The sequence below is a fragment of the Zonotrichia leucophrys genome, chromosome 7, assembly GCF_028769735.1.
Source record: "Zonotrichia leucophrys gambelii isolate GWCS_2022_RI chromosome 7, RI_Zleu_2.0, whole genome shotgun sequence".
NCBI classification, from domain to species: Eukaryota; Metazoa; Chordata; class Aves; order Passeriformes; family Passerellidae; genus Zonotrichia; species Zonotrichia leucophrys.
Window position 1 is genome coordinate 21412640 of NC_088177.1, and position 22042 is coordinate 21434681.

The 22042-nt window shown below is 41.5% G+C and overlaps 1 protein-coding gene across 8 annotated transcripts in view; it reads left to right on the top strand.

Annotated features, from left to right (window-relative positions):
- PIKFYVE (phosphoinositide kinase, FYVE-type zinc finger containing) overlaps nucleotides 1-22042 on the top strand; it is a 63584-nt gene that overhangs the window by 18254 nt on the left and 23288 nt on the right. For 6 of the 8 annotated variants that reach the window (XM_064717697.1, XM_064717696.1, XM_064717699.1 and 3 more), the window contains 13 exons: nucleotides 1249-1387; nucleotides 4007-4164; nucleotides 4952-5063; nucleotides 6745-6892; nucleotides 7379-7546; nucleotides 12829-12891; nucleotides 14142-14271; nucleotides 14612-14792; nucleotides 16112-16186; nucleotides 16839-16946; nucleotides 17710-17850; nucleotides 18422-18548; nucleotides 19799-20982. In XM_064717697.1, the coding sequence (XP_064573767.1) occupies nucleotides 1249-1387; nucleotides 4007-4164; nucleotides 4952-5063; nucleotides 6745-6892; nucleotides 7379-7546; nucleotides 12829-12891; nucleotides 14142-14271; nucleotides 14612-14792; nucleotides 16112-16186; nucleotides 16839-16946; nucleotides 17710-17850; nucleotides 18422-18548; nucleotides 19799-20982 (2734 nt within the window). The remainder of the gene's footprint in view (nucleotides 1-1248; nucleotides 1388-4006; nucleotides 4165-4951; nucleotides 5064-6744; nucleotides 6893-7378; nucleotides 7547-12828; nucleotides 12892-14141; nucleotides 14272-14611; nucleotides 14793-16111; nucleotides 16187-16838; nucleotides 16947-17709; nucleotides 17851-18421; nucleotides 18549-19798; nucleotides 20983-22042) is intronic. The other 2 variants (XM_064717700.1, XM_064717701.1) reach the window with 1 other exon arrangement.

Sequence of the window (22042 nt, forward strand, 5' to 3'; positions counted from 1 at the left end):
TAAAGACACAGATGTGAAATCTCACTGTTCTAACTTGCTTACATCCAAATAAAAAATCCCTGCTGCTTACAGATATGTGGCACAGTTAAGGCAGCTGTTGCAAAATGATTGGCAGGAGTGATTAGTTATGGACTTCCATGTCAGCCTCATCTTGTGCATTAGGATGCTTTCTGTTGAGATGCATTACTCTGCAGTATAAAAACTGAAATAGGGTGGCATTGCTTTTTTCATGCCTGGGCTGAGCCGCATCATCCATGGAGAATTTTTGGGAATAATGATAGTATCTCTATTAGCCAGTTAGCAAGTTCACCAAAGTTACCAAAGTTTCGTTCCAAAGGCTAGAGGCTGTCAGCTGTTTTCATGAGATTGGTGCAAGCCTCTTCAGTCAGTTCAACACTGGCATTTGGATTTTCCCTGTTAATACATGCAGGAATGTTTTCCATCCTCACTCCTTAGAGTGCTGTTAGCACTGATAGGTTACCCTGCAATTGGTGCTATATGATGAGAAGTTGCAGAGTATTCAGTCTCAGGTCTAGTTGTGGGTTAATGGAGCAGAAGGTATCTGGAACTTGTTTGCATTTGTAACTACGCAATGATAATTGCAAAATGGTGTGTTTGTGCTGGGGTGCACGGCCAGCATTTCCTAACAGCTGTGCTGAGATAAGGGGGGTGCTCCACGTCACAGTACAAGAGGGATTGCCTGCTGCAGTGACTTCAGCTTCAGAAAATGGTTTAGCTGCTCTGGGGTACAAGTGCTCAAACTTCAGACTCTGCAAGCTTTCAGCCATGTATTAGAGAGCTGAGGACAAGGAATTTTAAATGGGACAAGGATAGGAGGAAATCTCAGTGCTCTGTTACGGGGATCTGGGTGTTGGCCACCCTTGCTGACATTTGTCTTGTCTCCAAACTGCTGGAGCTTCTAATTACTCATCATGCCATCCCTTCCCCAGTCAATTTAAATACCGACATATGTGAATTGGTGTGCCTAAACTTAATTCCAACTGCTTCATACAAGATTTTTACAGAGGTTTATGCTTACCTTAGCAGTTCCAAAGCAATACACTTGCTTCCTAGGGAGCCTTTCTTCTGCCTTGACAAAGGAGGAAGCATTAAGCAGTCTGTGCTGACAAGAGTAAACTGTGTCCCAGACTTGAGCTGGTTTGTAGTATGCTACAAGATAAAGACCTGCTGTGGTGAAGCACCACACATGATGAATACTTACAGTGGAATTGTTCTCTGTCCCTGCAGGTCAGCCAGCATCACTAACCTGTCTCTGGACCGCTCAGGGTCCCCCATGGTGCCTGCCTACGAGACCTCGGTCAGCCCCCAGGCCACTCGCACTCATATGAAGGCAGAGACCAGCGAGGATGAGCGCAAAATCCTTCTGGTACCTTTCACACTTCTCTTTGCCTTGCTCTGTGAAGTCAGTGAATTTGCCTTCCTTGTGGTTTGCCTCCCTTGTGCCATGCAGCAGGAGTATTTTGCTGCCTTTTAAGGCTCTTCTCTAAACACTCTTACCTGGACCTCTCCTCTAGGGGGAGCAGAGATGGAGAATATTGATGCTGCTTTGGACATTACTGTCTTCCTGAAATAAATCATAGTTTCATGGGGTTTTTGTACTCAAATGTTTACAACTTTAGTCTTCCTAAGTGTGGAGTTGATATGGTGGCTTTTTGAGTTAAACCTGTTGTGGTGGCAGCTGTAATGCAGTGACCTGTTTTTGTATTTCTTCAAGTTGAGATTTTGTCTTTCATAGGCCATGTAATCAGGAGCTTTAAATGGCTGCTTTGAAATAGTTACACCATGATGAATAAATTGAAGCCCTTATAGCTTACTGGGCCAAAACATAACTTGCCCCCTCTTTGTTTGCAGAATAAGTAAAAGATTTTGTAGAAGGTTATAATGAGATACTTTTAAAAAGAAAAGTCAATGTGTTCTTCTAGTCCTATTGTCCCTTCCCCCCAGAGGCAATGTTGTAGGTTGCAGTTACTGTATAAATTTCTAAACAGTAAAAAACTGTTTTGTTTCTTTGAGGAGGAAAGAAAGGGAAGTGTTTCCAACAAATAAGGCAGAGAAGTTGCAGAGAAGGGAAGGCAGTGTTTTTCATGCATTGAAAGATTCGAGATTGTGCCCCATTGCTACTTTAAAATCAGGCTCATTCTGTATTACGAGGTTCTGCCTGCTGTCAGCAGTATGCATTCAAGTGTGCCTGAGGGTGTAGAAACACTAACTCCTGTTTAGTTGCAAAACTCCTTTCCTAGTTCCTGAGTAAATGGATAACCACCTGAGGGAGAAACATATTTAAGGCATGTTTTTATACCACTCAGCTTCACAGATGTATGTTAATGCAGGAAAAAGGAAATTCAGAGCTCTGTGAATGCAACTTGAAGCAAGATGTTCTGGTCTCGGTGCTCTTTGTCTTCACATTGTTTGATTTTTTTTTTTATTGGTCTATTTTCTTTCTTGAGGAAGAAGAAGAGGACTGGTACTATTTTGTTCATGTAAGAGTAGAAGACAGTGTCAATTAATGAAGGATTTTCTATGCATTCCTGCTGTTTATTTAATACCCTTACTGTGTGGAGTTGACCTTATGTCAGGAGTTAATTTAAAGCCTAACCTAGTCCATTCAGAAGACTAATGGACTTTGTTCATGAAATAAAGGTAGAGATGGTTGTATGTACACTGGGATAAGCACACACTTCAGTGAACTAGAGGTCAAAATCCTTGAGTTGGAAGGATTTGCTTTGTTGTGCCAATTTCTTCGGTTTACTGTATTGACCAGTTCAAGACAGCTGAACTGTGGAGACTCCAGTTGCATCAAATTGTATGATCCTATCGTGTTCTTGGTACTGATCCATTTGACTCCATACCTGGTATGGAAGGGAAGCTGCTGGCATTGGTTTTAGGGCAATATCCAGAACAGCCACTGCTGGAACTGAAAGCAGAAAGCCAGTCCAGCAGTAAAGTGGAGCATAACTCCTGGGCCTCAGGGCACCCTTTGGAAAATGCAATAATGTGACAGTTAATTGGAGAGCTGAAACCAGTTAAAATGTAATTAAAGTTCTGTTACACAAAATTAGAATGAATGAGGCATTTGGGAAAGTGAGCTGCAGCATCTCTTCTCCACACCGTGGGGTGGTGTGCTGCTTGGTCAAAATAGTTCCCGATCCCAGTTTCCACCTGCAATAATGGCTTGTGCTGTGCTAACTGAGGGTACATATGGGAAAACAAAAGTGGCTAGGTGCAGAGAGACAGCTCAGTTTGGATGGAGCACAGCCTACAGAAGAGGTGGCACAGATGTTTAGCAGGCTCCAAAATAAGTTTTAGGTATAGACTGAAGTGTTCCAAGTAGTGAGGGTAAGAGATTCACAGATTCAAAAATTGTTAATTGTGTTGGGAGGAATACACATGGTCTTTTTTTAGTGGCCAAAGCTAACAATGCCTAAAAAAGCTTCATAAACTAACAGTGCCTGAAAAAGCGTCATAAAAGCTGGACAATACAAAACTGGATCCTCAATAAGAGACAGTATCCTAGCAGTGAACACTGCTGTGTTAAGTACTTGCTTTATATCTGGTCTGGATATTGGAGTAATATGTTCACAATGCCTGGGTTGAGCACAGGTAATATAGAAAAACCTTCTTGCCAAGGATGATGTCCTCTGTGTTTGCATACACCTCCTGAGTTCAAGAGTGGGTGCAAGGGGACAGTAGTGAGGGCATAAATATTCTGCAGGCAGTACAAAAGGCTGCCTCATCAAAACCCCTGTATCTCTCACTTTGGTTTTTTTATTGTTCTCAACTGGATATGAATGGAAGGAAATAAGGAGCTGATTTTATGTCTGTTTGCTATTTCTCTTTGCACCTCTGCATAGGTTATGCTGAATGGCTTAGATTCTGTGCCTGTTTATGGAGGGCTTTTGATCCAGAAGCTGATCTGAAGGCCTGGGTTGATGCCCTTGGAAGCTGAGATTAGACTGGTAATTAATTTGCACATCTCTCTGTCCAGGACTCAGTCCAGCTGAAAGATCTGTGGAAGAAAATCTGCCATCATAACAGTGGTATGGAATTTCAAGACCATCGCTACTGGCTGCGGACACACCCCAACTGCATTGTGGGAAAAGAGCTGGTCAACTGGCTCATGAGAAATGGGCACGTAACCACGAGGTAACCCTCATGCTTTAGGACAACAGGTGTCCTCTGTGTGTATGAGAGGAGGTTGGGAGTTTGAGCTGATGTAGGGTACGTTAGGCTGCAGAGATGGACCCCTTTGCAGGGAGATAAGAGAGAAAACTCAAATCTCCCCTTTACTGCCTGCCCCAGAGTAGGTTCCATTCTGACTCCATGTGCCCCCAAACAACAGGGCACAGGAGGCTGTCTGGCTTGGAAACCAGTATGGGAGGTAGCTGTGGGACAAGTATCACTCACGTGGAGAACAGTGCATGTATTACAGAAACTGTCCAAAAGTGTTCACTGCTACTCCAAAGAGCAAGTGTGCCTCTGGGGTCAGAGATCACTAATAGTGTTTGACAGCTAAATTTTCAATGGAGATGACAGACTCTTAACCATGTAGGTGAATATAAACAATCTTGTGTGTTTAATTATATGATAATGGGATAAAATGGAGATGGTTCTTAAGTGTAGAGCAACAGTCCTCCCACAGGGATGGTCAGTATACATAACAATATTGGAGGAGCACAAACAACATGTCTTAATCATATGTTGGACACCTCAGCTGAGTTCAGAGTACTGGCAGTCTCTTTATTTAGCTCCATGCATGAATTAGTACACTGTGCTGCCTCACCACAGTACTGTAAATAGTGTCTGTTAAACATGGGAATGGAAAACCAGCAGGTCAAATAATGCATAGCAAATGACTCTTCCCTTTTGTAGTGTGCTTGTATCATATGTGTTTAGAGCAAAACACAGAAAACCATCTCTGTTATACTTCCAGGGTCCAGGCCATTGCAATAGGGCAGGCACTGGTTGATGGTCGTTGGCTGGAATGTGTCAGTCATCATGATCAGCTCTTCAGAGATGAGTATGCTCTCTACAGACCGTTGCAGGTAAAAGGAGTGGGAAAGCTGAAAGATACTGTTGGATTTGGCTGTTGACTATAATATTTTCTAATCCTGTTCTCAACAGCTGTAGTATGTTTTCTAAATCAGGTCTCCTGTACAGAAAGTCGGGGGCCAGGCCTTTTTCCTGAATAGGTTGAAGCCTGAGGAAATTCCATTTGCCCAGAAAGCTTTGGGGCTGTCCTCTGTGGAGAATGTGGTGCTGCCTAAAATGAGGGAAAAGGGTCTTCAGAGCCAGGGCTCTCAAGGTGGACATCTGCCACAGAGGCCTCAAGGTGGCACAGTCTGTGCCTGTGGCAGCTATGTTGTCATGTGCAGAATCTAGAATCTGTGTGCACTTACTGGTGATGGAGACACATTGCTCATCCTCTGTTTCAAAATTCCTTAAAAAATTCCAAATGGATATTTTAGATATATTGATAACGTTCTTCTGATCTCCAGTGATGGAGTAATGAGTAATTCAGTACCTTAGCCACATGATCCAAGTTTGGGATGGGGTCTTTTTCATTCCTCCCAAACAGGACTAGTTACCTGAGGGGAGGCAGGAACTAGTGACCAGAGATTCTGTCCTACTGTACTTCACTGGAGTCAGACTTACTGAGGGGTAAGAGCAGTCACTGGCCTGAGAGATTGTATTGGGTTTTTTAGCTTGAACAAGATAGCTCTGTAGCCTCCCTCAACTGAAAACATTCAGTTTCAGTTAAGAGCCTTTCATGTTTTTCAGCTTCTTACAATGGCGGATGGCTTAGCTGTCCCATGGGCTTCAGACAGAAAGCTTGCAGCCAATAGCATTTGTCTTCCTCATGCATTTGATATGGACACAGTCACATGGCTTCCCTTGAGATTGCTCTGGGGTTCATCTGATAGCTCAGCTAGTCAGCTGTCTCAGTGTCCTGGTGAAAGCTTGCCCTTAACTAGCAAGTCCTTATGCATCCCTATTTGTGAGGTGCTTATATTATATGTTTAAAGTAAATTTTTGTGCTCATCAGCTGGAAGCACTGTCTGATCTCAATTCTTCTGGACAAGAGTCTGGAAAAATGGCGTTGTTGACTCAGTTGCTTGCTGCACTCACTCATCATGCAGCCAAATGCATGATGATGATAACTTTGTTTTGAGGTGCCTGGAGGCATGAGGAAGGGTGATGGAAATTACTTAGGTAGTCTCCAGGTTCTCTGGCAATCTGGCCAGTCTTTGCTTTGGCACAGTAGGCCCAGCTAGAATCCATCTTGGATTGAAGCTTGTGGAGCTACATTGGTCTTTTAGAGAATTGCTCCAGTAACTTAGAATTAGGCACCAGCAAAAGCTGTGTGTTTGGGTGAAGGATAAGGCTGTCACCCACCCTGGCTGCAGACAGCAAGCTTTCAAAGCTGCTTAACTGGATGTGATGACAGAAAATGTGCAGTATGATAAACTTCTCCTTTAGTGCCACTTAGTCACAATTTATTTAGAAGCAAAGTGTAGGCAGAGACTAGGAATTGTAAACAAATACTTGTTTCTTGTCCCAAAGAGTTCCTACTTCACATGAAAGGGGATAACTCTATGACTAACTTGGCTCAGCCCACTGAGAGTATCCTGTGATTTTAAAATGCCTACCTGCATTTGTGGTAGGCTGCTTAATATTTCAGTAGAGCTGCACTTTAATGACTTTTTTCCGTTCCTTGTCTTCTAGAGCACGGAGTTCTCAGAAACCCCATCTCCAGACAGTGACTCTGTGAACTCCGTAGAGGGCCACTCCGAGCCATCCTGGTTCAAAGACATCAAGTTTGATGACAGTGACAATGAGCAGATTGTTGATGAAGGGGAAGACAACTCAGCCAGTAAGTTTCACCTGAGTCGTGTTCTCACTGCACCTTCTCCCCTGTTCTCAGTCCTTCAGGACTTAGTTTAGCCATGTCTTGCTTTATCTGTCTGTGTTTCTGTGTATGTGCTTGGGGCTGTAAGGATCTAAGAGAGCTATAGCCTGTCTAGTCTTCCACTTTCTCACAATGGATACAGTAGTTTGAATTTAGTGAAACTGTAAAACTTCATACTTCTAATGAAGGAGAGGCATGTAAATTGCTGCCTTCTGTTTCTCAGGCAGACTTCTGCTTGATTTGGGCCCTGTAGTAGTGCTCTAAAGAATGTCCAGTATGTCAGCTTGCCCACATGAAGACAAGATTAAAGCTATGAAAATACTGTATTCCTGTATTATTGCACACTGGTCTTTATGTATTAAAGACAATTTTTCTCCTCTCTGGTACCCTCATAATACCCATTTGAACCCTTCTCCTCCCTGTATCTTCCCCCTCACCCAACACTAAAAGACTCCGCCAGCCCTAGCAAGCGCACTTCAGTCAGCAGCTTCCAGTCCACAATGGACAGTGATTCGGCCGCCTCCATCAGCCTGAACGTGGAGCTGGACAACGTCAACTTCCATATCAAGAAGCACTCCAAGTACCCACATGTGCCCCCTCACCCTGCCGACCAAAAAGGTACGAGGTAGTCACCAGCTGGAGTTGCACATGATGGAGAGCTGGCCCTAATATTTCTGACTTAGCTGGACACTGCTTATGTGGCTGTCTTACAGAGGGGAAAGTATGATATTTAACTGGCACTTGCTTGCAGTTTTGATGTGCTCACCTCTGAGGAGGCTCAACAGACCTGTTGAACTGCCTTCTCTGCAGAGTGTGTAACTTCCCCTGTGACTTTCTCTTTGCCATTGAAGCAATGTCTCTTGCCCATGCATAATAGACAGACCCACCTATGTGTTCTGGCTAACTGTGGTGGAAAAATAATCCACACAAAAACCAGTTTGATACGTGACTCTACAGTTGGAGATGGAACTTAAAACAGCAAGCAAGAAATAAAACCCCAAAGAACAAAAGAGCAAGATTAACTTGGAAGAGTTCTGTGCTGGTGTAAAATTGTACCTTAATAAGCTTACATTTTCCAGAAGAATCTTACTGATAAACCTGAAGGCCTAACTTAATCCATATACATAGTATTTCTTCAAAAGAGATCATCCACTTAAGTAGGAAGAAATCAAATACTTGGTGTTGAAGGCTGCTTTTGAAAGGATTTTTCCCTAAAGAAGTACTAAATTGAAAGACTCTATAAGCAACATCTTTATGGAAGAAATAATGTGCCTGCATGTTGACAACTGCATTCTCTAAATGATTCAAGGCCTGTCTGGAACTGGGGCTTGCCACTGGCTTGGGTCTAGTATATTTTAGTTGCTTTACATGTTGAGTAGTAGTGGCTGTCTTTGCTCTGCTTCCTTACATAACGTTACATCAGCTTTGTAGATTTGTTTCTTTGGCGGCTTCTAAGTAGTTTCTTAATTACTGTTTCACCCCACCCTTTCAGTGTTTCTGATGTTAAAAGGTGATCCAATGTTAAATAATTTGCACTCCTAATTAATTCATTCTTCTGTAAAGTTTAGCGGATCTTGTGTTACTATGAATCAGAATGGAACAGCAGCCTTGAGCTTGCATACAGATTGCATCTTCTGAAATTGAAATGGTCTCTGAAGACAGTGAGGGAGGAGAAGCAGTCATAGCTGACTTTCCAAGTGTGCTAGACATGTGGGGCAGAATGAGACAAATTAGAGGGGACATTTATTGATGCCTACTGTAGCCACCTATTGTTATTAGCTAAAAATATGCCTAGAAGGAAGGAATTTGAATTGCTTATTTTCTGCCAAAGAGAGAAGCAGAACAGTTTCAAAAGTTTGAATTGATGTCAGATGATCCAAAATTGGGAGTGGGTTATCAGCACTACTATCAGCACTACTACTGACACCAGCTCATTATTGGTTCCTTTCAATTTGTTTCCAGCTGATGCCGTAATCTAATGAAAAGCTAATGCATCTACAGGGAAGGAAAGCTGAGAGGCCGATATACCAAGGAATTCCTTTTTGGAAGGAGGGGTGCTGGATTAAGTGACCTTGAAACAGGCCCAGGTGTGCTGCAGTATCCAATGAATTTGCAGCTGTAGCAGGTTTCTTTACCAGTGTATGATGACAGTAAAGCAGGCAATAGTCAGTTTGGCTCTGCCAGATGTTAAAGGACTTGTAGGGTGTTTGTCTGATTTCAGACATATTTCACTCTTTATACAAGGAGCAGTATGTTATGAAGGGGAAATGTAAGAGAGCCTCCTGTTCTTGGAAATTGTTGACCAAATGAAGGCTGTTCAGAGCCAGAACTCTTGTGAGTTCTTGTGAAAAAGTTTTTAATAGTGGAGAGCTCAGAGAAGATCAGTGGAAAAGGCAAGTGGTGAGGGGACTGAAAAGATCAAGACTTCTGCCTTTGAATTGTTTGTGCTGACAGCACTCTGATGTCTTTGGTGAATCTCTGCTGGTGTTTGGTATATGTTCCTGAAACTTGTGGTCTCTTTACCAGGTTATTCTGTAGGAGTGTAATTGGCAGTAGAAAACTGGTAACAATTTCTTCCAAGAGAATGGATTTCCCTTGAGGGGATAGTACCAGTAATAGGCCCAGAACTAGGATAGGGTGGAATTGTCATGGAAGTGCGCTGTGGATAGGTAGGTATCCTGCAGCTGTTTGAAAAATCTATATCTGCAAATACAGAGAAGTTAGTGAATCTTTTTTATTTTGTTTGTGAATTTTATCATTCTAGCATGAGAATCTCTGGAGAAAAGACCTAACCAGGGAGCAAAAAATTAAAATGAGTGACAATATCTTGAATAGCAAGAAACACTTCTTGGCAATAGACAGACTGAAACTTTGTGGGTAGCGAGGAGGGACAAAACCCTACAGTGAATGCTGCAGTGCTTAGGGTAGTGAAATACATGACTTCTAAAACTTTATTCTGTAAATATTAAAGTCAGAGGTTTTATATAATAAAGTTAATATGAAGATTTTCACCTTGTTTTTCTGATTATCCTGGCTATATTCAAGAAAAGATGCCATCTAAGATGCTAGAATATCACAGTGATTAGACAGCCAAAACTGGGTAGTTAAGCATTTGTGTAAAATGGATGGTTATTTTAAGGACAGAGTTCTGTAGTTAATCAGTGACATGAGGTGTTTGCCATTGTCAGCATCAGTAACTTCCCTGTGACTGTTATGGACACGCTTACTTAGCTTGATTGTGTTGGAGTTGCCTCTTGTCCTTAGACTGGGTGACAGTGACTTGCTTTCCTTTGAAATAATGAAGTGAAACTGAAGATCCCACCTTCCTTTTGAGGCTGTAATTTAGTTTCCTTAGGACTGTGTAAATTCCATTAATTGCATTGTGGAGAGAACTGACAATAGAAAACACCGAGTGTTGGAAGTTCAGGTCAGCTTTGATCTAAGCAATTTGTGGGTTTCTCAAATGATTAAGGAATATGCAATTTCCCAGAGTCACAGAGGTCAGCTGCTTTGAAGCAAGGGCCATGATGTATCCACCAGCTGTGATTTAGCACAGAGTGGTTTGTATATACTGTAATGGCAGAACTTCTTGTGGTGTTACAGGCTGACTAACGTCTGGTGTGTTTCCATGAAATGTGGGTGACTCCAAGTTAGCTGAGAATAGTGATTCATGTATAGTATCATCTGCCTAAAGACATAGTATGTATCAGAAGGGGAAACAAAGTAAGATTATTTTCTGCATTTAAATTGGGAGAAGAGATTACATGATAAATTTTATATAGGGTTTAGTTGCTGTTTTTAAAGAGATTCAGTTAACAACACGCAAAATTCTATTTTATAAACATCCTTCCAGACAGATATTTGTGATCATGGTACCAGGTATTTTGGGTATCTTTGATGCTTGAAAGTAGTTAGGAGGGGGAAAGAGAAGATGATTTGAGTAACCATATGCAATTCCTGTTCAATGTTGCTTGCCAAGGCTCAGTGTGCTGTTCCCAGGAGCCCTTTTAGTTCTTCTTTTGAGAAGGTGCTTGGGTTTTCAGGTTATAAAATAAGCTACAGGAACGTTTCCCCATCCCCCTTTCTTATTTAGTGGAGCATGGTGCATATAGGGATGATGTGAGGTAAGAAATGTGTGTATTAGCCACCATAAACCATCTCAGACTCACACTTATGAGTGTTTTATCTGTCTGGACTAAGAAGGGGTATGATATCTTAGCTTGACAGAAACTTCCCCTGGGAACCAATTAGAAGTGAAATTATGGGAGCTGAAGTTGTATTGAAAAGAATAATAGAGTGGTTTGGCTTGTAAGGGACCTTAAAGATCACCTAGATGGAAGAACTTAGATATTACAAATCTAGAAGGGACTTGGTGGTGCTACCTGTGTCTGTCCAGAGCATAACTAAGGTTAGGTTTCTGCTGGGGATAACTTGTGCTTTGGCTTGCCAGTCAGGGGTCTGTGCCAGACCTAATTTAAGTGTGTTTACAGTAAGAACTGATGCCCTGAGGCTGTTGCAAGAGGGAGAGGGATGGAGGTGCTAGTATACATGCCCTTGTGTAAGTGGAGCATGATGTGGCTTTCTCTAGATAGTCAGTGAGTGAATGAATGCTGAGGGTGGGCCAGCTTTTATCAAGCAGTAATTTATTGTAATGCTGAACTCTAAAACTATGCAAGAGATGAAAAGAAACTCAAATAACCAGGAATCTACGAAGGAGGCTTGTAACTTCTCTTTGGTACACTTATCCTCTATTGAGTATCAATTTGCAAACAAGCTCAGATATTTAAAATGGTGGCATGAAAGGGGTCTCCTGAGTGCTGCTGCTCAGAGCCTTGTGATTGTTTAAGTCCTGTCAGCTTTCTGTTGCTTTCTGTTGGTGTCTGAAAGCAGCCTGGCTTTGTGTTCTGTTTGTGATGAGTCTGGAGCATTGTCAGGAAAGGTGATAGTTGGCTTTGGCCTTCAGGTAGTTGTGCTGTATAAGCAGTTGGGCTACTGCTCTTGTTTTCTCATTATAGAATCTCTTTTTGTATAAATGAAGAGCCAATTAAGGGCACAACAGCAAATGGCTTCTGGAGAAAACAAGCTTTTTGTCTGCATGAAGCATCAAGATCTAGCAAGCTAAATGAGGGTAGTAGGTGGAGCTTCAACCTATTTCACAGATATCACAGAATGTTCTGAGTTAGAAGGGACCCATCAAATCCAACTCTAAGTGAATGGTGCATACAGGGATTGAATCCAGAACCTTGACATTATTAGCACCAAGCTCTAACTATATTTCCCACATGTATAGTAATCTGTCTCTTGCTCTGCTTTGTTTCTGGGAGTCCATCTCTGTCAGCATGGATTCCTCAAAACACTTTGACCTTTTCTGGACTTGAGACTTTCAGCTCTTGAAAGGCAGACTGTCTTGTTTCTGCACTGTATATGATAAACCTTATGGCTGGTCTCTCCCTCAGTCTGAGATGGTTCAATGGAGTGGGTGACCAAAATGGTTTCTGAAGCTGCATTTTTAGACCCGAGTGAGGAGGCCATTCCCGTGGTGTCTGATCACATCTTAACACACTTGTATTCAGGTCTAGAAAAGGGTGGCCCATGTCAGTTGGAAAATGCATTCTTAGTTCAGTCTTGGCTCATGTCTACTTTGTTTGTTTTGTTTCTTCATGTTAATAAGCACTGTTTTCTTGTCATGGTAGAATTTTTGATAGAACAAGAATGAGATGATATTCTTGTCTTAACCACTCACCAAGCTGTTGCTAAATTGGTGACTAAACACTTGGATGAGTAATGCTGCTTCTTCTGGTGTGGGCGTGTACATTGTAATTATATGGCCACACCAGTGTAACCTGTCTTTTTTTGTTTTTTTTGGTCTCCACCTATATCCCTCTTCTCTCTTCTTTCAGAGTACTTGAATCCTGAAAACGGAGGGCAGCAGATGTTCTCTATAAGTGACGCTTTTATTAAAGGTAAGGAAAAACTTCAATTGCTGCTGTTGTGTGCTTTTTAATATAATGATGGAAATTCCTTAATACTCTTCTAATAAAGCACTGACTCTTTCAAAATATTTACTTGACAGTAAATCTGAACTTATTTGTGGCAAAACTGACTTATAAACTATACTTTGACTTTTTTGAATGCACTTTCAAGCTTAAATTTCTTTCACTTCTCAGATTCCTGCTTTCAAAAAGACTCAATGAAAAGCTTTCACTTTTTTTAAAAAGTGAGTGTAAGTGGCAAGTTTGTTCACAGTTTCTACACCAACAAATTTATGTAACTGATTTTTAATTTCCTGTGCAACCAAATGAAGATGTGATACAATTAATTGCACTGCTTCTGCAGAGTAGCTTAAAGCTTCTTCTCTTAAATCTTTCTGGGTTTCTTGTCATCACCACCATAGTCACTGCCTCTGAAATGAAAGGCCATTGCATGCACTTGTGAGTTTTTAAACCCACGTGCTTTCCGGTGTCATGGCCAGATGCACTTGTGGGCTTTTTTCTTCTTCCCAGTTAATGCTATTGATTTTGGTGCCCTCAGAAGAGGAGGAAATAAGGGAGAAACCCCAGTGTCTGTCTAGCCTGAAAAATAAAGTCTTGGATTAAAGTGGTGTTTAGTTTTTAGCTGAGCTTTTGCAGAAGGAAGGAGGAAATCAGTGTAGGTTCTATTAATTTTCTACACAGCTAATTTTGTACATGAAGCATCTGGAAGAAATTAGTTGTTATTTTTTAGGAGACTTTTTCTTCAGTTGTCCTCCTTGGTTTGCTATTGTCTAAAGATTTTGCTTAACACCGAGGAGTTTTAAGCTTGATCTCTGAAGGCTTACATACTTGCTTGATGAAAATTTATACACTACTAGTATAAATGACTTATAATATCGTCAGCCAACGTGGAAGTTTATAATTTGCCTCTATAATATCATAATAACCGTGCAGGAAATAACCTAGTAACTCTTTCAAAGCACAGACTGTGCTTAAGTAACCTCTAATTTTGGTACTGCAAAACAGAGAACAGTTCTAAGGAGTTACTACACAATATAGTAATTGAAAGTGTCAGTTCCCCTCATACTGAGGACCATGACACTACCTTAAACTCAGTACTTACTCAGTACTTACTAGGACTTACGTCTTAGTAAATTCTTTCCTTTTTGAAGCAGCCTTTCAGAAAGACACAAGCATTCAGCTGTGACCTTACATTAACAACGTTTGTTTGTCTCTTGCAGAGTCGTTATTCAACAGGAGGGTGGAGGAGAAGTCCAAAGAGCTCTTATTCACACCCCTAGGCTGGCACCACAGCAATCTGGATCTGCTGAGAGAAGAGAATGGGGAGAAACAAGCCATGGAAAGGCTGCTGTAAGAAACGTGTAGAAAAAGGAATTTGCAAATCTTGAGTGGCAATTTCTGAAGCCCCTCTATTCCATCAGCTCTCAATGGGACTTGAGCTACAGTAGGCAATACAAGGAAATACTTTGCATTAAGAATGCAGCGTTTTTACATATATTTTGGTTGTTTTTTTTATCTTTTGATGTTTGTATAGAAATACAGGACCAAAGCTGACTGTAGAACATTCTAGGCAGCTGTTCCTTCAGAGGACTTCTGCATTGGAAATGTTAAGAAATTTACTTCAGCTAATCACTGCACTGTATTTTTATATTTTTAAATGAGAAATCTATTTATTTTGCCTTTTTTGTAGGTCTGCTAATCACAACCACATGATGGCACTGCTTCAGCAGCTTCTCTACAATGAGTCCCTGTCGCTGTCCTGGAGGGACATTATTGTACCTGTGGTCTGCCAGGTAGTTCAAACGGTACGGCCGGATGTCAAGAAGAGAGATGATGACATGGATATCCGCCAGTTTGTCCACATCAAAAAAGTAAGTTTCAAGCAGGGAAACAAAAGGGTGCAGCTGTTGGCAGTACACCTTGTTTGAAGAGAATAGTCCCCTTTCCACTGTCCCCAGCACATTCAGTGCTGTAATTGGATTGCCTAGCCTTTGGATGAGGTGGAGTTCTGGAAGAAGTTGCACAGAGGGAAATTGACATGCTGAGAAAAGTGCTTTAATGCGCTGGAGTGACCTCTTCTCTCAGGCTGTGGGCTGCAGAAGGTAGCAAAAAGTAACACCTCTGTAGTTACTTGGTTCATTTTTTGGTTTCTGCTTGTTTTGCTCTTGAATTGGAGATATGTCATGTACTGGATAAGTAGCTTGCAGGACATGGTGCAGCAGTCTGTTGCCCTGTACCTATCCATTATGGAGTGTTCAACTCCTCCCATGCCAAGTACGATGACTTTCTTCAAGAGCAAAACTTAATTGTTATGGAATGGTGTATCCAGTTCTGCCAGACGGCCCAGTGTTGACACTGTTGAACTGTAAGTCTGGAGTTCTGGCATGCAAACTTCCTTCTGAGAGTCTGATGTGAAAATAGCATCCAAGGAATTAGTGTGACTGAGGACTGAAGATTTGGGCTTAGTTTTCTTTGGCCAAATTCACCTAGCAGTACTCTTGTTTGAAAGCCATATGGGATTTGAGGCGAGCCTTATTATTCTGGTGGTAGTTCTGTGGCATCTCTTCAGGCAGCACCACTTGTTCCTGCATCTTCTGAAATTCCAGTTCAAAGAACAGTTGTTCAGAGCTGAAAGCTCTTCATAGCTGTCTGCTATTTTCACATGCTGGTAATATGAATGTCCTCTGAAACATATTATTCATAAAACTGTTCCATGCTGCTTATTATGCCTGAGATTGCAGGCACACCAGTCAGCTGTTTGATGTGTTCAATTGGTAGGTAGAGGGTTTTTGTTTTTCTTTCTTTATTTTATATTTTTTCCTCTCTTTGCTTACAATTTTTTTGTTGTTAATAGAAATGGTATGTGCAAAGCTATGTGCTTCTCATGGCCTATCCAAATTAGGTTCCCTTGTCATGTGCTGAAGTAAACTGGTTTAACAAATAAGCATCTCTTGGGAGGGTGTAGAAATCCTAGAACCCAGTACTAGTTTTCATGTTGTCCTAAGTTTGTCAGGTTTTAAAGGGAAAGACTTATGTGCCCAGCATGACTGTATCTGATCTTTCATCTGGTAATTGAGGGTGTAGCTGAAGTTTGTACATCACCTACAAGAGGTATTCTGTGTATTTGCTTTACTGCACTACAAGATGTGGGAGTGTATGACAGTTCTACAAATGTTCTTTGCTTTGTTAGATCCCTGGTGGAAAGAAATTTGACTCCATGGTGGTGAATGGATTTGTTTGCACTAAGAATGTTGCACACAAAAAGGTAATGCAGCTTAATTAATCTTACTGTAATGCATGCTGTGGAAACAAGGGTGCTCTGACTTGCTTTTTGTGCCAGGAAGATTTTCTCACCACCTTGGAGGTTTGTGGGCTTTCTCTGCTCTGAGCCCCCAAAAGTAATGGCTTTTAAAGCATTTATTTTCCAAGCTGTTTTGTTTTCTAGACCAGAGATTTTAGGGGAGAAACTCTCCTCATGCATGTATAGAAAAACCTTTCCATCCCTACTACAGCATGAGGCATCTAATAATTATTCCAACTTTTAGGCAGAAAAAGGCATTTGTAGTTCTGACTTACAATAGCATAGTAAAATGCGTCTTTAAGGCAGGAGAGCAAGATAGAAGTGAACTGCATGAATCAAGTGTATCAAGACTTTGGGGCTCTTAGCAGGGACTGGAAATCCTCTCTAGCATTGCCTGCTTATGGACAGTACCTGTGAAATTCCAACAACTGGGTGTAACAACTTCAGAAGAAGGAAGAATGTGTAGTTGGGTCTGCAGGGGGGGATAGCTGAGCCACTTTTAAGGGAGGTGGGGGTAGCAGGAACCAATCATGGGAGGTCTGTCTCTTTTTCTTGTGTACTTCTTCCTCTCCAGCTATTTGTATTTTTGTTTTAACTATTTTGCTGTCTTTTTTAGATGAACTCTTGCTTAAAAAATCCCAGAATTCTTCTGCTAAAATGCTCTATTGAGTACCTCTATCGAGAAGAAACAAAGTTTACCTGCATAGAGCCTATAGTACTTCAGGTGAGCGTATGCTTCTGTTCTTGGTTAAAATAACCCCAGCAAAACCATGACCAGTGCAGATTTTTTCAGTGTGTAAGGTGAAGTTCAATGAGTGAGATTGCGTAGAAAAGAAAGAACTTTCCTCTTCTAGTAAGCTAGCTAAGAGAGCTGCTGCAGTAAATATAGTACAAACTTGTAGCCTTGCACTGAGGGCTTTTGTCCTCAAATTCTGTGTCCTGAGAACACATGAGCTTTTGATTCTCACAATGCATCATTTTAGAAAACTTTTCTTTTTACTGAGACCTTCTGAACTGTAGGTTCCTTATACACTATTAGAGCTAGATAAGGTTTAAGGTGTGTGAAGGAATATTTGAAAAGTTAATGTAGGTTAGGGTTAGGTCACACCCATGTTATTTTTTGTCAGGCTTGAAAAAAGGGAACAACCACCAACCTAATGGAGTGATCAACTAGAAAATGTCACTTTGGAACAGGTGCCCTGCCCCTCTGACTATGGATGTGCCTTAAATATGAAAACACTGAAGTGCACACACCTCTTATTTATGAAATGCTTATAAAATACTACTGATAAACTAGTCTTGTGCTGTGGGAGTAGGAAAATGTTCACAATGGACTATTGATGGTGTTTTCTGGATAGCTGTTTTCCCTGGTTTATGGGATAGGACAGTATGTAAACAAAGTGAAAAGTGATATTAAGCATTAAAGTGGGTTTATTTTCCAGATGGGGTTGCAGTAGTTCAGTGCTATACTTTGTCCCTGTCTGCAGGAAAGGGAATTCCTGAAGAACTATGTGCAGCGGATAGTTGATGTCCAGCCCAATTTGGTCCTTGTTGAGAAGACTGTGTCCAGAATTGCCCAGGACATGCTCTTAGAGCATGGAATCACTCTGGTCATCAATGTCAAGCCGGTGAGCATTTCTGAGCAGAGTTAGACTTGGCCTTGTGGTAGATTTCTAATGACTCCTTGTAGCAAACTCCCTGGAGAAAGCCAAGAGTTGTCTTATTTTCTTCTCTAACCAAATGTTCTCTTCCAAGAAGGTAAGACAGGTGAATCTGGAGAGTTTGGACTTTGATATCCATTTATAGCAAATCATGTGTGGGTCCTCAGCTATTGTCAGAGAGCCTCTGTCCCTGTGAGGCAGGGTACAGACAGCCAGACAGAGAGTAGCTGGGAGAGTTGGCTGAGCTCCTGGCAGAGCCAGCGTTATGCTGACTGCACTGCACCTGCTGGAGGTATCTGGATACAGTCAAGTGAGAAGTTCTCGGCAGGGTACAATCTCACCAGAATTATTTACCCAACTGTGTTTCTAGGGTTTTTATATATTGGGATATGGGTTTGTGGGACTTGGTTTAACTCAGAGTTTGGATCTCAGTGAGAAGTTTTATGGATTGCACTGGTTTAGATTTGTTAAGAGCAAGATAAGGATGCCAGTGTCCTCTTTGCATTGCGGATTCTTACTGCTTTTTCCAATTTTACAGCAAGTGTTAGACCGGGTAAGCCGGATGACCCAGGGAGACTTAGTGATGTCAATGGATCAACTGTTGACCAAACCTCAGCTGGGGACCTGTCATAAATTTTATATGCAAGTTTTTCAGTTGCCCAATGGTAAGTAAAACTTGATGTGCCTTAGCCTATGTGTGTGAAAGGATGAATGCTTTGCTCCTTTTTAAATAGATTTGAACTGTTATGATCATGTATCATTCTACTCATTTTATTTCTGTTACTTCTTGTAACTACAGTGAACTGCCTGTGTAAAGTATGATCTTACTAAGAAAAAACACTCTAAAGATTTTGATTAGACAGACTTCTTTCTTCCGAGCTTTTTTTTCTCTTCCCACATGCTGTAGTTTGTCTAGTCCAACTTACTGTTCAAAACAGGAAGGATTAATTTCAATACAGCATCAAATTTCTTAGGGTTTTGTCAGCCAACTCTTGAAAATATTGCAGAGTGGAGATTTTGTAGTCTGTCTGGGCACCATCCTCACTGTAAAAAGAATTTTTCTGCATTGAAGTAAGAGAATCATAGAGCAGCCTGTGTTGGAAGGGACTTCAAAAGATGATCCGGTCTTACCTTTCAAAAGATGATCCGGTCTTACCTTAACAAATCCAATCAAAATTTTCCTTGTTGCAAGTTGTGCACACTTCCCCATGTCTGGTCCTTGTGCACCTTTAAGAAAGGCTCCTTTTTCTCGGTAGCTCCCCCAGGCAGTGGGAGTCTACAAAGGAAGGCAGAAATGCTGCTTGACAGGTTATCAGTGGTGCTGGCACACATAAATGCTGTGGATGCAGATCGTTGTGGAGATGCAGTCTTTGCATCTCTTCATAGAATCATAGAAAGGTTTCAGTTGAAAGGGGCCTTAAAAATGATTTAGTTCTAACTTCTCTGCCATGGCAGGAACTAGACCAAGTTGCTCCAAGTTCAATCAAATCTGTCCTTGAACAATTTCCTTTCCACTTCCTCATTGCCCTTTTCAGCCTTTAATTGCCCTCAGAATGTCACAGAATGTCATAGGCTTTTGATTTGTAAGGGTGAACAAATGTGCCTGGAAGGGAATTCATTCTTTTGCCCACTGGTGCAGAGTCTACAGTGTTCTTAGAATACTGTGTTTAGGTCAGGATGTTCCATATGGCCTTCACTTTGACTTTATGCTGGCTGGTTTTATAAAACAGGAGAAGATTTATACCCAATGCCTTTTTTTTCTTGCGAAAATAAGTTATTTCAGTACAGTAATGTGAATTTCTGCAGCTACTAATGTTACTTACTCTTAGTCTCCTTTACAGTCTCTTGGGTGTGTGAGGTATCTAAAAGCAGATTAACTGTAGTTGTCATCCTAACTCCCATGTTTTATTTCTAGATCAGACAAAACCCCTGATGTTCTTTGAAGGGTGTCCCCAGCACTTGGGTTGCACTATCAAGTTGTGTGGTGCTGCAGAGTACGAGCTGGCTCGTGTGAAGGAGATCCTGATCTTCATGGTCTGTGTGGCTTATCATTCCCAGCTGGAAATCTCATTTCTTATGGATGAGTTTGCCATGCCCCCTACTCTCACCAAAAACACTTCCTTTCATTCCCTTATTGAGGAGCCAGGAGATGAAAATGACCAACAGAACCTCTTCAATGGTGAGGAGTTCAGCACAGCAGTCAAAGACATTGAACTGCCCTCTGAAAAGCTGCCTGTAATCTCTGAATCAGTGTCCTCTGATGAGGTCAGTTTGCCTGAACCAGGGGGTGTACTTGACAGAGGTGACCAAGAGAACAGCCAGCTGGAAATGGTGTCCTCCAAGCAGCAAGAGCACCACAAAGTGGAGTCACCATTTGCAGTGCTCAGCTCTGTACCTCATGCAATACCTGAAACATCCCCACTGCCCCTCCATGGCATGGACCAGCACTTGGCTACTCTGGATAACCAGGCACTAGAGCCTCTTCCACAGGCAGATGATTTACAGGAATCCAAGAGTCAGATGAGAGTCTTCAGAGACCCTCTCCAGGATGATACGGGTTTATATGTCACGGAAGAGGTAACTTCTGAGGATCGTCTCAAAACTTACTCTGCAGCGTTTAAGCAGGAGCTGAAAGATGTCATTCTGTGCATTTCCCCAGTGCTGACGTTCCGAGAGCCGTTCCTTTTGACTGAAAAAGGCATGAGGTGCCCTGCCCGGGAATACTTTCCCGAACAAGTTTATTGGTCTCCTCTCCTCAATAAGGAATACAAGGAGTTGGAGAGCAGAAGGAAGAAGCAATTATTGCGGGATTTCTCTGGACTGCAAGGGAGGAATGGGAGTGTCCAAGCCAAGGCTATCCAAGTCTTACCTTCTCATGAGTTGGTCAATACTAGAATAGCAGGGCACCTACGTGATAGCCAGAGCTTAGCCAGAATGCTGGCTGACTATCGGGCCAGAGGAGGGAGGATACTACAGAAAAGCACAGATCCTTTTGCCCAAAATAAGGATGTGTCTAGTGTCTCTACTGGAAAAACTGGGAGCAGAACTGAAGAGGAGGAGAAGGGACTGGCTCTGAGTGAATCCTCATGGTCTCATAAGGTAAGATTGAGTTGTGCTGCTCAAAACTCAAGTTGCATCAGTTTTTCATAGTATACTGAAGGTCTAGGGTCTCTCATTAAACCAGAGGGGATGTTTTTGTCTATTTCTTTCTGTTTGATTATGGTTTTTTTTTTTTTTTTTTTTTTTTTTTTTTTGTTGTTGACTGGGTCATAACTCCATTTTAGATTGTGGTACTCTGCAATCATTCAGAACAAAAGACTGCAAAATGTCTCTGAGAAATGCACAAAGTCAGCCCAGAATCAGTTTTGCTTGTTTGGATGGGCTGTACCTAACTGGTTTCTGAAAATGAGTCCATGAAGAGGGAGCAAACCTTAAGAAGTTTTTTAAACTGAACTTCCTTGCTCCTTGTATTTGGTTATTTATAGAAATGTGCTTTCATTTTCAGAGGACTTTATGTCATGGAAACAGCAGTAGGCTGTAATTACATTGAAGTACTTGCTTCATTGTAAAAGTTTGGGTGGTCTGAAGAAAAGTGAGAATCACATAATGGAAAGGCATCTTCTTTGAGATTTCAAAGCAAGGGAGTATGTGTTTGTAACAAAAATATTTAAAGTTTATAAAAAACTGCCATGAAAGTAACCAACTTATATCTGAGGAAAAGGAGATCTTGGGACTTTCTTGAATTGTGTGCTGTTTGGAAAAATGTCTATGAACAAGAGTAGCAGAATTGATCTGTTGGAACAGTCAACATTTTGGTCCCTGAGCCAATCAGCCCTTGTGTTCATGAGCAGAAGTCACTTTTTAATTGGCACTTAAATGCAGATCTCTGTAGCTTCATACGCCATAATTTTACAAACTGTAAGAGTAGCCCTTGCTCTGGATCAGACTGACTGATGGTGTTTTAAATTTACTCAGTGATCAAAGACAAGTATTTTGTAACATCATGGTTTTGTAGGGTGTGGAAGGGAAAACAGCTCTGTTCCAAGAGCAGCGTGGTACATCTCTTCCCAGAGAATAGAAAGATGGAAATGTTTCTATAGCCTGAATGAGTAACTGAAGTATAATATATTGGCAGAGTTTTGAATCCATGATGTCCTAC